Genomic DNA, 18,655 nt, shown 5'->3' on the forward strand with positions numbered 1-18,655 from the left:
AATTATCAATTACCCCAAGTTCTATTCAATAATAATATGACAGTGGCAGTCACAAAAATAATTGAAACTTGTAATGTTATCTAACACACAGCTTCAGTTAAAAATTTAGTATTTTAGGTATTCTTAAAGTGGTTGGAATTTTGAAAGATAAGCTATAGCTTATCATCTGATATTCAGTGTATACCTGCTACAAGGTATACACTGAAAATGCTAAACCTTTAATATTGCTGTCCTCCCAATAATAAGATGTTTCAGAAACTAATCAAAATTAATTTAAGTTTGGAAAACACAAGATGTAAAAAGTGCATTAATTGCATTCTATGCAGGCAAAATTGTGGCTAGAAAAAACTTAGTAAATTTTGTTTCATTGTACTCTTGTCTTCCCCAAAATTTTTTTAATACTATAGTCCTATGAAAAATACTAATGACTCAGTATCTGAAAATTCTTAATATTATTTCAAACAATATAAACATTTGAGCAAAATATATTTATTCTTGAATATAATATATATGAAGTACAAGTTTAAAATATGAAAAGCTCTTTAAATACAGTTCACAAAATAGTGGAAAATATTTAAAATCTTTGTTTACTAAAATGACTAAAACAATCTAATTCCATAAGCACTTTGGCAATACATTCTTTCAACATTATAAATTTTCTGACATTAAATATAGATTTAAAAAGTTCAATAAATAGTATTTAAGATTGTACTTGAGCATTTGTTAGTAAAATTGATCCAATTCGTTTTTCTTAATTAATTATATATAATTTGTAGAACTGGAATGTTTATGTATCACAAAAATCTTGTTTATAAATAAATCGATGTTCATAAACTCTAGGATAATATATAGATGTAACAAGGAGACTGTATTATTCATCTAAACTTCCATCAACAATAGCTGTAAAAGAAAACGGCACAAAAGCGTATCCTTGCCCATCATAAAATTTACTTTGAAACTCAACCCTGAAAAGAAGTAAAGAAATTAATCTATATAATTAAATTATTCATAAAAGTAATATAATAATTTAACACACTGAAATAAATTAAGTTACAAAAAGTAAATATGATAGGTAGTAAAGTTCAATACGAATTTTCAGGGTGCGTAGCCAGATTTTTCAACAAAAAATGAGCACCTTTTAAGCACTCAAAAAATATTTTTAATCACTTTCCAAAAAAAAAAAAAAACATAATTAGAATCTGTGCAGTAATTAAAAAAAAATTCTATCGTTTAAAGTTCTTAATTTTATAAAGATAAAATTAATAAAATTCAAAAACATTTTCAAAAACTTCACAGAATCATGATAAAATAACTAGTTTTCGATAAATATTGCAGAGAAAATTGTGAAAATCCTGCATTTTTTTGTAATTTAGAACAACAATCGATACAGCAAAGAAAAAAATCTCTTTTTAAAAGATGAAAAAATTAAGCACTTTTTACAAACTCCAAATAAAACAACACCTTTATGGGCTTTTAAAAAGCATAAAACCAAGATAAGCACTTTTTAAAAATGCTATGCACTTTGATTTTTTTAAGAAAACCCTCTAACTTTAGGAAATGTTTTAAGATATATAAAAATCCCTACCTATCAATTAGTAATGTATATATGTAAAATTTAGATTAATTATCAGTTTTTATCCCATAACTAGTACATTAATGTCTTAAGTAACTTTATTTTGAGAAGAAATAATTTTTTATAAAAATTGCATCTCATATTTTTAGAAGGTACCTACCAATGCAAACGTAAGGCATGCAAAAATGCAGATAATCCTTCCATAATTAAAAGAATTCCTATAGTAAGTACAGCCCAGGCGGCAAATATTGCAAAAACTGCTATACAACCAGCATATGATGGTATACCAAGAGACATTTTCATCACCATATTCCACAAAACTTCAGATAATTCTAAAAAAAGAGAAATTAAAACAAATATAAATAAAGTTATAAGAATAATAATATGTATAGCAATCTAATTATTGTCTAAATATTTCAAACCATTCTTAAGTATAAGTGTTAAGCTATAAGTGTTTCATAAAAAGAGCTAACTCATTAAAAAAGCAAATTATTTATTTTAATTGAATGTTATGAATGTTATAAGTGTTTCATAAAAAGAGGTAATTCATTAAAAAATAAAAGGAAAATAGCCAGAAGCTACTTATAGAATAAAGTGAACAGAATAAACTTATAGTGATACGCTTTTTAACAAAACATCCTTTTCATAAAAAAATGAATAAAATCATAAAATAAATTGAAAAATAAAGATCAGCAACCAATAAAAATCATTTTAAAAAAATTAAACGCAATTGTAACAAGTAATAGAAAGTAAAGAATAAATTTTAATAAAATTTGAAGCAAGAAAAATTTTTTAAATATTACTAGTGAGATTTCTATTATTGCTCCTTTTGTCAAAATAGTCCTAAATTTAAAATTCAACTAAAATTTAATAAACACAAAAAATCTCAGTTATTAACTAATATCATATATCTAATTAATTATATTTAATTAGTTTCTAGTTTCTTTTAACTAAGATCATTATGAATAACACTTAATTTCAGTACTTTTATTTTAATATAGCAGATTTAACTAATAACACACTTCATTATCATATTTTAATTAAGATAATTGAACACAAAAGGGAACTGAGTTTCTATAATCCAATTTACAATGTTTTTCTACCTATAAAAATAATAAAAAATGGACAAAAACTAAAATTTGATTAATGGAAATGAAAGACTCACGTGCATGAGCTAAACTTAAAGCCCACAATCGGAGATATGAGGCAGTGTGTGATATGGAACCTAAACAGTATTCTATGGTATGAATAGCTTGGTGAATAAAAAGTTCACCAAAACCTTCTTCCTCTTCATGTCCTTCAGCTGGTGTCACTTCATATCTCTAAATAAAAATAATAAGAAAATTGTGTTTTTAAAAGTAAAAATTATTTCCACCAAGAAAAGTAACAAAAATTAACATAAAGCTCAAAGCAAAATATTCTTTACCAAGAAATATATTACCTTCTAAACTTTCTGGAGAAAAAAAAATATCAAAAATCATAATTTTTTATCTATTAATTGGGGAGAATAAATTTTTAGTTTCCAAAACAAAACACTGTAAACTGAATATTAATATTGTCAGTCATTTTTTGGACAACCAGTGTAACAAATGCATAATATCATTCCTTTATTACTTAAATTTATCACAAAAATTTGTGTTTGATTATTTTAAAATCAAATACTTTTTTCTTAATACAAATATTTTTAATATTGCAAACCTTTCTCACGATTAGAAAAACATCATTTGTTTACAGTATCTAATTTAAAATACGGTCGTATAACATAGGAGGAAGATACATTAATTTACAAAAAGTAAATTTTAGACTGAACACATTAAAAAAAACAATGTATCTTAATTAAAAAGCTATGAAAATATTTACATCAAATCTTAATATGAATGACGAGTTAGTTAAAAATGTTAATATTTAGATTTAAATATTTTATAAATTTAGCATTAAAAACAAGAGAAAAAAGGTTATTATAAAATTCTAATTTCAGGCTTTAAATTTCAATCTTTTAAATAAAATTTATTTACTAACAAATCTTTAAAATCCCTTTAAGCATAAGAGGAAAACAATCTTCTATATAATATGAAATGAGTCGCCATAACATTTCAATTTTAACATAAAAGTTGTCAAATTTAAAATCAAAATTTATTTAATTTATCTAATTATTGATATTTTAAAACATTTTCAAAGAAAAGATAACTATTTCATTGAATATTTGCAAAGCATGATACATGATATAAACTTACCTCATTAGAATGCTAGAAATAAAAAATTGCTAAATTTAATGTCGCTCAATATAAAACATTAAAAATAGATAATATAAAAACATTAAAGAAATAATGTTTCTTAAAATCAAGGATCAAAGATTGACTCATTCACATAAAACATAAACTCAACAATTAAAGGGTATAAAATAATAGAGTGATAAACTATTTTCATAGTTGACATTTTTATACCAAACTGTTATTCAGTTTTGTTTCCAGATAGATACTTAAGTTTCTAGAATTTACATTAAAAAATAGCATGAAACAAAGACATCTCATTACCTACATTGAAATTATGGGGTTTTCCCACAAAAATGCTCTCCTGAACAATTTGAAAATGAGACTCGTGATTATTTTGGCCCGCCCCCCAACTTCTTAAATTATATGCTATTGTTTGTCTTACAGCAACCTTTATTTACAAACAAAAAGGATTTTAAATAAAGTATAGTCTACTATGTTCTGTATAGGTGTGTTTATCAATACATAACTATTATAAATTAATACATTTTACTAAAACAGCATTCATTAATCGTAAAAGTTAATATAGTATTAGTAAAATAGCATAGTAACTTAATGTTGCCACAAAAAATTTCTTTATATAATATGAAAACTATTATAAGTTTTAGTGGTTAAAAAAAAATTTACAAGTACGCTTTTGTAAAAAATAAATACTTACATGACGGTTCATATGTTTTACAACTGGTTTTATTATTAACATCCAAGGAATACAAACAAATGCCAGTGCCACTAAAAATGTTTGCACAATATTCTAAAAGGGAAAAAGATCAAATTAAATAATCCATCTAAAATTTACAACAATATCAAAAACAAAAGTAAAAAATAAAAAATTCAAAAATCCAAACTATGCATTAAATTCATAACAAATTCATTTATTTTAATTAATTTAAAAAACCTCAAAACAAATAAAAATAAAAAAATTTAATGTAATAGCTGTAAATATGAAAAATTTAAAATATATGTAAATTTTGTATTTATATACATATAATGTACATAGATATATTTCACAAGTAATGTATATATATGTATATTTCACCTATAATGAATGTATGTAAAATCAGAACTTGTAGATAACATATTTTCATTTTACTCTCAAAAAATAAAAACGTGAAATGCTTAAAAAAAATTTTTTTATTAAAACTGAAAAAAAAAAATTTTTTTTTAAATAATTTTGTTAATAAAAATTCACTACAATTACTTAGGAAAAAAAAGTGGTTTGAAAACTACACGTCCATAATATTTTGCCCTCAAACATTTGCAACGAAAAAAATCATTTAATTCTAAAAAATGAATAAATAAATAAACAACAAAGAAAAGAAAAATAATATCCTTTTGTTTGACCTGGCAGAAATTCATTCAATTGTAAAAAAATTCACCAAAGTATGCATGATTTCAAACATAATTTTCTTAATAATTAAGAAATAATTAATTTTCAGATTTCAGAACACTGTCACACATAGAATGGTTACAATTAGCACTTTAGTTATTATATAAGAGGAAGCCATTGTTCATCATAAATTTTTATACCCTTTATTTTATTTCTTTTTTTAGATTATTGTGGAAATATAATTTAAAAATCCAAGTCACTAAATAAAAATTTTGAATGCATAAAAATTATTCAATTATCTGTATTTATAATACTCAAATTATATTGCACATCTGAATAAAATAAATCATTATTATCCTCTTCTTAGATTTGTTTTACTCAAAATAGTTACTAAGTATTTCTACAGATGGCAATATTAACGGATAAAAACTGTAAAACAGTATAACTGTAAAACCATTCCAACTAAACTATTTAAATAGGAATCAGTTATATTGAACGTGTCACTTTGGTAATTTAAAAAACACTATTTCACAGTGATTCTCAATTAGTAGAGCACTATCTGTTAACAAACTTTATAACTAATTCAAACATTGTGAGATTTGGGCTGGGATAGCCTGGTTGGTAGGGCACTGAGTCCATGTCATAGAGTTCACGAGTTCGATCCCTACCGGTCGAAGACTCCCCGTATAGTAAATGGTGACTGATGCACATTAAATCTTTCGAGTCACAAAGTCCTCCATGTTCCCATAACAAATCATACCTCTTTGATTACTGATCCAGGAGTTTCCCTGTCTTCTGGATTGGTTCAAAATTTCAAGGCTACGGAGTTGATCATTAGTAATCGTAAACCCAAAAATGGGTCGGCTGTTCAACGACGGATATAAAATATAAAAACAAAAAACATTGTGAGAATAAATTCTTGACTTCCAAGCAGAATGCACAAAATGGCCTATTCTATTTCCTCTTATTTTTAACTAACTCTTTAAATTATCATTTGTTTTTAGAACACGGTCAACAGTTTGTGGGAAAAGGTGTTTACGACTATGTCAACCTTCATCTATGAAAAGGTACCTCAAGATTGACTCAAGTTAGCATGTCTTATATACTAGTGAACTGATGTTTAATAATTACAGTGGTAGTTATACCACTAGTTATTCACATAAATAGCTATAACTTTTGTTCTTAAATAATTCAAATAATAATTACTCAAAACACAGAGATGCTTAAAGATACTTACTTGCCCATCATACATGTTCTCTAAGTAGCAGGGTTCACCAGGATAGTTCATAAGAAACATGTTGATCAAAGAAATTAAAAGACTGGGAGCACAGGAAGATTGAGTTGAATCATACAAGACCCATTTCATAAATATCATTACTACTAAGTAGCCAAATATGGAAAGCAAAAACAGCACTTGGGGAATGAATTCACAGAAAATGTTCAAATATCTTCTGAAATAGCTATAAATAAAACAAAAGCTTGAAGTCAACTGAAATATGAATTCACGCTATCACTGATTTTAAAAAAAAAAATCAGTTTCTTCGAAAATAGTTTAATTTAACTCCTATTTTTTTTCACATATTATAAAATAATAGAAAGATAAATTTATAATTGAAAATTATTTCGAAAAATTGTCTTTCAACTTTCTAGTCTGAAAGGCAAGTAGAATCAAGATGGGCCAGTGGTTAAGCACTGAACTGTCATTGTGAAGAACTAGGGTTCGATGCCCAATGGCGGCTTGAAGCCCACCCAGTTTCAGATCAATGAATACCGGCTTGTCTGGAAAGAAAAGGCGGCATGTACACAGTGCTAACCAGATTACAACAATCATGCCGTTGGTCACAAAACTGTGGAGCCTTAACCTTCATGACCACCAAGTCCACAACGGGCTGTTGTAGGAATGTGTTAAATTTTTAAAAGTCTCGAGAATTGTTCTATTACAGAAGTAAAACCTAGCAATAGAGACACTATTCCAATATGACAATTAAAAAGGGTGATTGTGACTCAAAGTGAAAAATCCCTTAAAACTTTATGTGCAAACTTGATAACAAGATATCAATTTGCATACTTTTCATAATTTTTTTGAACTAAGATGCATAATTGCCTAGCAATGAAGAATTTGAAATCCTACTTTATTGTAACTAATTTAAGAAAAGACTTAGTTCTTACAAGAATCACGATATTGAATTTTGACATCAAAAAGCGAAAACTTATGTGAAAAAGAATAATGATATATATTTCAAAAACCTATAAATACAAATTACGATTAGATTTTTAAATCATGTGAATACGATTCACAAGTGATTTTTAAATCATGTAAAAATGAAAATCGATATTTGATAATAAAATGTGTGAATTGCAATATTAGCGAATTTCAACGTAGTTTCACATATTAAAAAGGGTAAAAATCCGACAAACCAAAAATAATAATAATAATCAATTTAGCATAAAAATCACATGTATGAAAAATTTTTTGTTAATGTGATTCATTGAAAGTTTCAAAATATAAATTTCAGACTGCAGTGTTAAATTTTAACTAAGCGAAAACATTAACAAATAACTCTCAAATTCAAAAGAAAAATAAAAACTTAAGAGTACTTAATTAAATGTTAAATCTGTTTAATACTGTAATGTTAATTTATTACAACAATTAAATGGTGATAGCAAAAATTTAACCGTATTATAAAATAAATTATAAATAAAATTAAGTAACATTCTAGAGCAATTAACAAGTAAAATACGAGGTCCAAAATACAAACTGAACATACACATGGTTCCATAAACTTAACAAAACACCAAACAACATCTGAGCCACACCAAAAATAATGGATACTTTCATTTTGTAAGAATTCAAAAACAAGATTTTATTGCTAGCACTCTGCCAAATCTGAAAGGGTAAAACAAAAAACATGGCATAAAAAATTTATTGCATATATTATTTTAAAAACAATTTTAAATATTTTTTTCTAATATTTAAACATTTTATTTTTAAAGTAATTAATGAGTTAAAAAGATAAAAATTCACAGCAGAGGAATAAGATTATTAAAATATAAATGAAAAAAATAAGCTATAAAAAAATACTATTTTTAGTATTAATATCAACACCCATAATAATTGTGCTCTCAAAATGTAGGTGCTAAATGAAAATATTTAGTGTACCCTATTTTAAAAAATAAAAACAGGTAAGTAAGAAATATTTTTATGAAAACATTATAAAAAATAAGAGACTTCACTTCGTAACCACAACTTTGCAACAGTAACAATATAAAATAAGGTATAAATGTATATAGAATATTTCTAAAATTTCTAAATAATTTTTTTTCCGGAGAACTTTTTTTCCCTGTCTGCAGAACTATATTCGAAAAATATCTTTCTTGCATATCAGAGGAAGAATAAATACTCGTTATTTTTTTCTACTTTCTTTTGAGAGAATAATTGAGAATTTCTTTTGAGACCGTCTTTAGCTAGAATTTCAGATTGATATTTATAAAAAATAATTTCCAAATAGCAAAAATTTAAAAAGGTTCACTATATAAATATTTTTTAAACAGGAGAATATCGCCAATAATATTAGAATATGTATTCTTTTATATTTAGATTTTTTAAAAAATTCCTTACACTTATAATTTAAAAAATTATATACTGTTCTATTCTATACATTTGTTCTATACAAACTTTTTTGTAAACAGAAAGCGCATCTGTTACTTTAAATTATTAACATATATATTTGCTACTATTAAAAATGTCCTTCTGAAAGGTATTAGTACTAGAGAGAATTGTCGTAGAAAGCTCAAAAAAATTCCGCCACAGGGATTACTACAATTATTGCTAGAAATTTGGATGAAGTCGATTCAAACCGATTTTATCATATATTCAAATAGTCTTGTTGATCACTTTTTGATGAATAATGATTTAAATTTTTAAAAAAAATCTCTAAATCAAATGAATTGAGTTTTTTCAAAAGACTATATTGAATCAATAATGGTCCTTCATCAAAATATTGGAACTAAAGTGTTTTATGATTCTAGTAGTCAATGACTACTATTTTTAAATTGCTAGTGTAAAGCTCTAGGACATAACACAAGGTCTATTAACGCATGTCATTATAATTATTTAATTAAAATAATTCAATAATAACTTTATATGGTAAACATGTTACATACAACTTCTCTTGCTAAATTATAAATTTTAAAAAAAAAGAGACTCAAGACTAATAAATTTAATTATTAGGAACTAAACAGTATAAAATTAACTTACAGGATCCACTCCAAATGGATAGGGCTTTCCATCATAAAAACTTACATTTGGATTTAATGCATAGGTTCTACCTTCAAGGGAGAAACTAGATAAACATAAAAGAGAGAAAAAACTCAGTTTTCAATTATCAAATAAATAACTCTTATTAATACCTTTGTTATAACACAAGACTTGATAAATAATACATATTATAATTAATTATCTTAGAACCTTGATTGATTGTTTCTCAAGGGACCACTTATTATGAATGGTAGATGCGAGAATATCAATAGTGACTTAATGCATGAAAAGCGAAAACGAAGTAATAGATGTGAAAATAAATAAATTTATAACTAGTCTAAAAATTTTAATCGAAAAAAATTATCTACCAAATGCAAAACATTTTACTACGTAAAAAAAGGATAAATAGAACATATTTACTTTTTTAAAATACAGTCGAACCTCTATTTAACGAAGTCGCTAAATACCGATAATAAGTTCGTTATATGGAAAATTCGTTAAATAGAAAATCATCTTTTGAAATACTTAAACGACACAAAACAGGTTTCAAGTTCATAAACACTAGGCATAATTAAAATAGCAATGGATACACCTTTATATTGTAAAGTAGTATCTACTATTTATTTTATAAATCTTAATCATAAAAGAAATCTGCGTGGAAAGCAAGAATAGAGCAAAACATTATCCAGTGTTGCACAATCATGCTATATACATTCTCAACTAAAAAAAGCTAAATTTAGGCATCAAATTATCGCTGCATTTATTATAAAAGTAATTTTAAACATACATTACCACATGCGTTCTAAAGTTCAATTGCTTCTGATAAAATCCGTTGATTTTGTCGTCTATGTTAGAGTTTTTCGTTTGAAATGCGAGCAAAAAGAGAAAGTGATTTTACTGTGTTCTTTAAAAGTGAAGTGGCTTTGAAATTCAATTCAAGAGTATTTCCCCCATAAAATGCTATAACAAGTTTAAAATGCTCTGAAATATTTTATGAAATAGGGAAAGTGGATCTCAAAGAAAAGTTTGTTAAATAGAAAATTCACTTCGATATTTGGAAGTTATTTTACGAATAAATTTCCAAAATGTTCTTGGTTCCTTAAAAAAATTCACAAAATAGAGAAATTCGTAAAATGGAAGTTCGTTATATAGAAGTCCGACTGCATCTGGAAATTTTGGTTTGTACATACTCTTTTCTTCTTAGTGCAAACAATTAATTTTCAACATTTACATAAATTGCCGCTCATTTTCTGTAATTTCGTTTCAATACAAAAGGCTCCATATTGCTTTAAAAGCTCTGAGACATTCCAAAAATTGCTTCATTGGCTTTGATAAAGGCAAATGGGCTTGGTCATAAATGCAGATAAAACAAAATATATGTTATTCTCAAGAAACAGAGTCCCAGACCCCTATCTTGAAATAAATTCTTATAGATTTGAAACAGTGAGGAGTTTTACTTACTTAGGATCAATTATTACCATTGACAACAGAATTACTCCTGAAATAAAAAATCCACTCTATTTGGCGAATAGGGCTGTCTATGGGCTGAGAAGATTTATTAAATCTAGGTTTCTTTCTCGGAAAACAAAGTTCTTAATCTACAAAACTCTTGTCCAGCCAGTCTTGACATATGTCTCTGAAGCTTGGACAATGACAAAACTGAAGGAAAATTGTATCGCAATTTTTGAGAGAAAGATTTTGCGGGGTATACTTGGTGGTGTAAATGAAAACAATAACTGGAGAAAGAGATTTAACTTTGAACTGTACAAGATTTATAACAGGGTGCGTAGCCAAATCTTAGAATCAAAAATAAGCACTTTTTAAAAACTTTTCAAGCACTTTACAAAAATTTTCAAGCACTCAAAAAATTCATATTCAATCAATGATATTATTGAAAAACAAAAACTTTTTATAAACAGTTTTAGCGTTAAAAAAAACCCAAAAAGAAACGGGCGTAAATCGAAACAATCAGTACTTTCCCACATCACCGAGTGAATTCAACTTGACCCTGAACTCAGAACAAAAGTACCCTTACCCCCTACGTCAAAAAAAGTGTTAGAAGTAAAATAAAATAAAATAAACAAGAATAAAATTAAAATAAATTAAAAAGAAAAACATTTCATAAGGATCTGATATTCTCTTATCGGAATTGGAGCACTCGGGTTTCGGTTTGAAGTGTGCGCGCATGTGCAAGTCATAACGTCGGTACGACAAGAAGTCCGCATGAATGATTACATAGCAAACTCCCCATTTTTCGTGAAATACATGGGATCCACCAGATATCACTGAAGGGGAAAAAAATTATTCGTAAAAAAGCACTTTTTAAAAACGCCAACTGAAAAAAGCACCTTTAAAAGCTTTTAAAAACGAAATCCCCAAAAAAGCACCTTTAAGCACTTTTTACAAACGCTACGCACCCTGTATAAACAACCTGATATTATTAAATACATAAAAATAAATAGAATGAATTGGATCGCCCATGTGATTCGAATGAGCGATGACAACACAATAAAAAAATACTGCTTTTTAGACCCACTGGAAAAAGAAAGCGGGGAAGGCCGCAGTTGAGGTGGGTTGACTCAGTGGAGTCTGATTTTCTCGCAATAAATGAAAAAAATTGGAGATCAAAGTTCAATCGGAAGTCGTCGTGAAGAAATCTTCAGAGGAAGGCATTGGCTCACATTGGGCTGTCTGGCAAACTATGATGATGATGACGGCTTTGAAAAAGTTCACTTTTGCCATCGGTATCACATTGCACATTTTTAGCTTCTTAAACGAACAACACCAAAAGTTTCAGCATTTTCATCAAGTGGTGTATAAACATTAAACATGTTGTATAAAGCGTTTTTCTTAAACTTCATCATTAGTGCCGCGATGGCTCAGGGGATAGAGCATTCGCCTTCCAATGAGGCGAACTGGGTTTCAATCCCAGTAGAAACGAATTCCGCATCCGGCTTGCACCGACCACAATGCTGACGTGAAATATCCTCAATGGTAGACGGATCATGGGTTAGAGTCCCCTTGTCGTCAGGCTAACCGTGGGAGGTTCTCATGGTCTTTCTCTCCACGCAACGCGAATGCGGGTTAGCTACATCAAAAAGTCCTCCACAAAGGCAAATTTCTCCCAATACTCGATTCCCTTGTCTTCTGGATTGGGTTCAAAATTACATTTCTACGGAGTTGAACATAAGTAGTCATAAATCCATAAAAATTGGGTCACTACTTTTCTTCTCAAAATGAATTAACTTCAGTTTTTGAAAATATCAGCAGAATTTTTGAACAATAGAAGAAATCCGCTGGTTTTAAAAACAATCTGAACCGGCATTATTAACATTATAAAAGACAAGACATATTTTGAATACAGAAAGCTCTTTATTGTTTCAAAGGCTCTGAGATATTCCGAAAATGTTTTCACTGGTTTTGATCAACGATCTAAACTGGCATTCATAAAATTATAAAAAGAGCAATTGTGACAAGACTGTTGAACCAAAATGATACATATAGGAAAGCGATAGATGAGTGAAAAATGGATTGATATTTGACCTCAAAATTAAATAATAAAATAAAAATTTAAATAAGAATTTGATTTAATTAATGAAAATAACCATGCATGAGACATGCATATTCAACCGACATTAAGTCTGTTCATTAAGAAAAACTACAGGAATTTAATCTTAATAATAAGAGATCAAAAAGTTCTTATTAACAAAATATCACATAAAAATACTAAAAAATTGCACAAATTTCTTATAAATAAAGCAGATAACTAGGTAATATTATAAAGAAAAAATTTAAAATTCTACAATTTGCAAATTATTCTTACTCTTGAGGAATATCCCATCCGGACCCAAATATATTCATTGATTTAGAAAATGTATCATTATACATCATTCCTGTATAAATTGAAAATAGACCCATAAGGAGAATAATATAACGACCTCCAAACATTGTATTCCAAATCTAAAAAACATACAACAGTTTAGAGAACACATACACTTCAAGTTTTGTAGAATAAATTTCTCTAAAAAAAAAAAAAAAACAGCTATACAGGAAAATTTAAAAATATTAATTTGACAAACTTGATCTTTAAATTACTTTAAAAAAAAGTGCAATTTAACATAATTAATCAAGTAATAGTTGCTGAGAGCAAGAAAATGCACTTTACCTATTAATATTGCGCAGTTTAAAGAATATATAAAGTTTTGTAAAAGGGAAAATTACAAAAAAAAAATTTTTACAGATAAAGGTGTACAAAATAAGTTAAAATAATATCAATTTGACACATTTAATACTAAAAGTATTTATAAAAAAAGAAGCTTAAGATAACTAATCAAATTGAATTAATACATAGTTGCATTTTTTAAGCATGGTTGAATTTCCTGCTATGGACCTAGGTATAAATTACTGTGTTTAGGACAGGAATACTCCTTGATAAAAAGTAACTAGATAAATAACGAAAGATATTGCATTTAAATTATAAACACTAATGAATAGCTGATGCTTAAAATTTAAATAAAAATTAAAAAATATGCATAAGACATCACATAAGAAAAAATTAAAAATCATTTTAAACCTTTTTTCTTGTGTTTGTTTGATAACGTCAAGCATTTTCAAGCATTTGTTTGTTAATCGTCAGCATTTTTATATAATAACGTAATTTTAAATGTCAAAAATAGCATAAGAATATGTCACATTGATTTTTTTTATTTTTTTGGTGCATGTGCAAAAACAATTTGATTATCTTTTAAATAATGCTGGACTATAAAATATAAGATCAAATTAAATTTTTAAAGAACGAAAAATTACTAAAAAAAGTTATGTTAAATAAGTAAATAATAACATGGGAGGAATAGGAAAGAACTGTTCTAATTTAATATATAAAAAATTGCAGTACTTTTAATAATTTTAAACAACTGCTGAAAAGAAATACCTCATTGGTTGACTTTGATGCCAAAAGCTGCTTTTCTTTCAGAACCATCCATAATGCAGCAAGAAACATAATTAGACCATGTCCAGCATCACCGAACATCACAGCAAATAGAAATGGGAAGGTAATAATTGTGTATGGAGCTGCAATGAAAAGAAATTTTACAAGATTTTTACACGTTAATCAATATTAGCTAATTTTACATGATAATTAATATTAGCTAACAAACAATTTTTTTTTAAATTCTAAAAATGTATAACTGAGATATACAAGATTTGAAAAGCACAATAAAACAAAATTTTAATTCAATAAGATTATACTACTTACAAAAACAATTAACCAAAGTAAAAGACTAAAATACCAAATTGAAAGAGTCTGAACCGCCAGCACCTAACCTCAATCTTTATTAATTTCATTTTTTTCTTTCAAATTTACAGCACGAATTTAGAGTTTATAAAAATATTTTGAATTCTCTAAGATTCACAATGAAATTAACATGTTATTTCAATTTCTAAAAAACTGACATTTTGGAAAACAGATATGTTTCTTTACATAAAATTAAAATTTCCACTGTAAATTTCAAAATAAAAAATTCATACTAATTTTTGATGATACAAAAATCTATTATTAGAAAATACAAGTTTATATTCGTATAAAAATAACTAAAAACATCAGATTATCGATATAGATCACATTATCATACATCACTTACATGGATTTACTTCACGATATGTAGCAACCCCATATGCATCAACAATATTTTGAAAGCCAGATGTGAACTTGTTTACAAGATTATAAGTGGGTGGCTGTTCTTTTGTTTCCATACAGTTTACAATAGAAGGCACACTACTTCCACTTTGTTCCTAAAAATAAATGATAATGTAAGATAAATAAAATATGTAAATATATGCCAGTTTTTAGAAAACATGTGTACCAGGTTTAATAATTTTTCCAGGTCACGGTACCTAGTGAAACTGAATCTTTTAAGAACTGGTACTTGGTCCAAATAAAAACTGTATTTATTACTTGGCAGATTTTAAGTTCTTGACCAATTCTTATAGCATTTATACAAAACATTAGAAAAGTTGTGTAAATGTCTAATAAACAAATAATTTACAAGATATAGTTCTAAAATTATCTAATATCTTCCCATGCTAATACAGTCATATTTTTTTCTTTCTTACATGTTATTCAAAAAAAGTTTATAAGATAAATTCTTAAAAACAAAAGGAAACTATTCGAATTATGATGTAAGTAATACATTTAAAAGATTATGAAAAATTTTTTTCAACAAATATTATACAAATACTCTCAGCAACCATTCCATTATGACAGAGAGAAAATGCTTGCCTCTACAGCATTAAAAAAACAATAAGAGAATCTTCCTACTTAATGACAATTGAAAAATACGTAGTGGAAATACAAAACCAAAAACACTTTAGTTATCTAATAAATTGTGACTGAAAAGGCAAGAGCGAAAACTTTGTAACTTGCTTGATATGCATAACAAAGGTATTTAACAAAAACATTTTCAAGCAATCAAACTAGTTTTGGTGCTTTCAGTCTCACCTTCATCAAAATTGATTTGCCAGATTTATATAACATTTCTGCTCTTCTTTGTTTAAAAACTAATTTGAGATCCCTTAATGTGTATATTTATTTGACTTTATTATTCTAGAATTATTTATAAAGAATTATGTCTAGAATTTAGCTAGAATTATACAGAACATCCTGAATTAATAATAAAAATGCTTTGATTTGTTTGTCTATATCGCACTAGTACTAAATGAAGTATATTAGCAATAAAAATAAAATTAATAACTTGGTGAATGATATTATAATTCTTCTAAAATTCACAAAAAAAAAGCACTAAAATCTAATTTTGTAACTAATTTCGCTTTTGTAATTTTCTGATTAATTACTTAATCAACAAGATCATAATTTTAAACAAGCTTTTTGGTATCTAAGTAAAACTTTCACTATGAGAAAATTTATGAAACAAAAATAGTCATTATAAAATTTCTTACAGAGGCTTCTCGTAATGCTTGCTGTACTGCAGGCAAATTGGTGAAAGAAGTCCAACATTCAGCTATAAGACACTCCTTGGTAACATCCTGATTAAAAAGATTCATGGTATGATAAATGGCCTTCACTTTACGAACTTTAATTAACCACATCTTAATGCTCTTTGCTGCATTTACTAGAAGACGATGTCGATGGTCATTCGTTTGATTCAAAACCTGCAATTTAAAAATATTTAAGGCGACTTTTAAGTAATTTTTAACATAGCAAGTAGACTTTTAACATTATACTTCTCAAATTGAAAATAAAAACAAAAAGAAAAGAAAAACCAAAACACTTATTTCTTTCTCTTCTGTGTTATAGTAGAGCCTGTACTGTTTTACAACCATGTCTGTAGCCAGTCATGTTTAACAGCCATTTAAAAAATTGTATTTTGCAGAATGATGATTACAAAAATAAAACAATAACATAAAATGTAATTGAAAATTGAAAAATATATAGTATAAGGTTAAAAATAGTTAAGTTTAAATATAGCTTAAATAAAAGTCAGCTAAACAAAACAAAAAATTTGAGCATGTTAAAATTGTGTAATAAGAATTGCATTACCTTACCCATTGCTATCTAATTTTAAAAATGAGCAAAACAGAGGATGATTTCTTCATCTTACTCCTTTTTTTGAATAAAAATTTCTTAACTTTTTTTTGAATAAAAAAGGAATAAGAATTAGAAATCATTCTCTGTTTTGCTCATTTCAAAATTACATTAGCAATGGGTAGTGTAATGCAATTCTTATTACACAATTTTAATAAGTGTGGCAAGCTATATAATAGAAGTACCAAGTGAAAGAACATTTTTTAATATACACTTTCTCTAATATTTTAGCGCTATTTAGTAAATCAAGTTTCAATCGCATATCAAAAAAATAGACACTTGTTACGTTTAAAAACAGATTTTACTGAAAATCACCATATTTAAAAGCTTAAAACTTAATACTTCAAATAATACTCTATGTTTTCATAAAACCCTAATGTTATTTGTACCTTGAAATTTGGTTGTTTGTTGCCTCTTTACATATCCTTCCACTAATCTTTTAAATTATCATATGTAAATTAATACTACACTACATGTAAATTAAACACATCATGCCAATGAACAGTGCTTTAAAAAAAAAAAAACTTACTTGACTTATGTCTTCAATGCGTGTTTTTACACCACTCAGCATGTTTTCTCTTTCTTCATATGTCTCAGGACAAGGATACAAAGTAGCATGAAAACTATAATTTCACAATATTGTCAAACTTAATTACTTAAAAGAGACATTTTCTTGTTATAAAAACTATACACACTTTAATAAGTAAAAACCAACCCAAAGAGAAGTTCCTTTTATAGAGTAAAGTAAAGCATTCCCGCGACAGCCTGTTGTGGGGCAGGGGATCATAGGGGATAAGGCTTCACAATTTTGTGACCAACGGCATGATTGTGGCAATGTGGTCAGCACTGCGCACGGGCCACTTTTACTCCGCACAAGCTGGGGATCGAATCAAAGAAATTAAAGAAACTTTTTTTATGATTGTAATTTTATTTCCGCCAAGTTTCTAGCACAGTTTTGTAATGTTTTTAATCAAGAATTAGTACCGTATACGTTTTTATCTTCCGAATACTCTATGAGGGAAACAGATTCTTCTTTCTAAACATTATTGTATTTCTTCGACATTTTTAAAGATACAATAATTTTTATTTTTTAAAAAGTTTAAAAAATTTAATAGAAACCAGTAAAGTAGATGATGCAGAAATATTTTTTTCACGTTGCACTAGAGCTGCATAATGACTTATTGGCGACGGTTTGGGACACATTCCCGAGAACAGGCCATCACAATTTTGAGTCTCAGCAGAGCTTAAAAACTTTGGTAACTCGATGACCTGTGTACTGTCGAAGTTGCTTTAAGAGAATCAATACATTCACACTTGATTCTTTCGTACAGTGATTAAAGTGATCACCTTCCCACTCCCACTCAGTGACTGCTGTCAGTAACACTAGACTTTGGAGATCTACTGGGAACCATATCTTACAATCAATCCACTATGAGCTAAAGTAATTATATCAGCCTTTCAACAGATCTCTCAACAAGTATTGTAGGCTTTTTTTTTTTTTTTTTTAAAAAAAGCAATCCATTTTATCGAAAAATTTTATTCAGAATACATGCAATCAATAAAAAGCTACTTATTTCAATTTAACTACAATATTTCATTATCTTTTAAAAAAAATTTACAGATCGAT

General features: G+C 27.1%; 1 protein-coding gene across 7 annotated transcripts in view; it reads right to left on the reverse strand.

Moving 5' to 3' along the window:
* Positions 1–473: 473 nt before the first annotated feature.
* Positions 474–18,655, reverse strand: part of LOC107448900 (V-type proton ATPase 116 kDa subunit a 1) — a 30,098-nt gene continuing 11,916 nt past the window's right edge. For 6 of the 7 annotated variants that reach the window (XM_071184111.1, XM_071184112.1, XM_071184110.1 and 3 more), the window contains 12 exons: positions 17,558–17,651; positions 16,383–16,595; positions 15,068–15,218; positions 14,359–14,498; positions 13,252–13,388; positions 9,429–9,513; positions 7,939–8,057; positions 6,408–6,630; positions 4,502–4,594; positions 2,739–2,895; positions 1,734–1,905; positions 474–965 (listed from right to left, as the gene is read on the reverse strand). In XM_071184111.1, coding sequence (XP_071040212.1) covers positions 872–965; positions 1,734–1,905; positions 2,739–2,895; positions 4,502–4,594; positions 6,408–6,630; positions 7,939–8,057; positions 9,429–9,513; positions 13,252–13,388; positions 14,359–14,498; positions 15,068–15,218; positions 16,383–16,595; positions 17,558–17,651 — 1,678 coding nt within the window. In that variant the 3' untranslated portion in view covers positions 474–871. Of the gene's footprint in view, positions 966–1,733; positions 1,906–2,738; positions 2,896–3,750; positions 3,820–4,501; positions 4,595–6,407; positions 6,631–7,938; positions 8,058–9,428; positions 9,514–13,251; positions 13,389–14,358; positions 14,499–15,067; positions 15,219–16,382; positions 16,596–17,557; positions 17,652–18,655 lie in introns of those variants that run through there. The other variant, XM_071184113.1, reaches the window with a different exon arrangement.

The sequence above is a fragment of the Parasteatoda tepidariorum genome, chromosome 8, assembly GCF_043381705.1.
Source record: "Parasteatoda tepidariorum isolate YZ-2023 chromosome 8, CAS_Ptep_4.0, whole genome shotgun sequence".
Lineage (NCBI taxonomy): Eukaryota > Metazoa > Arthropoda > Arachnida > Araneae > Theridiidae > Parasteatoda > Parasteatoda tepidariorum.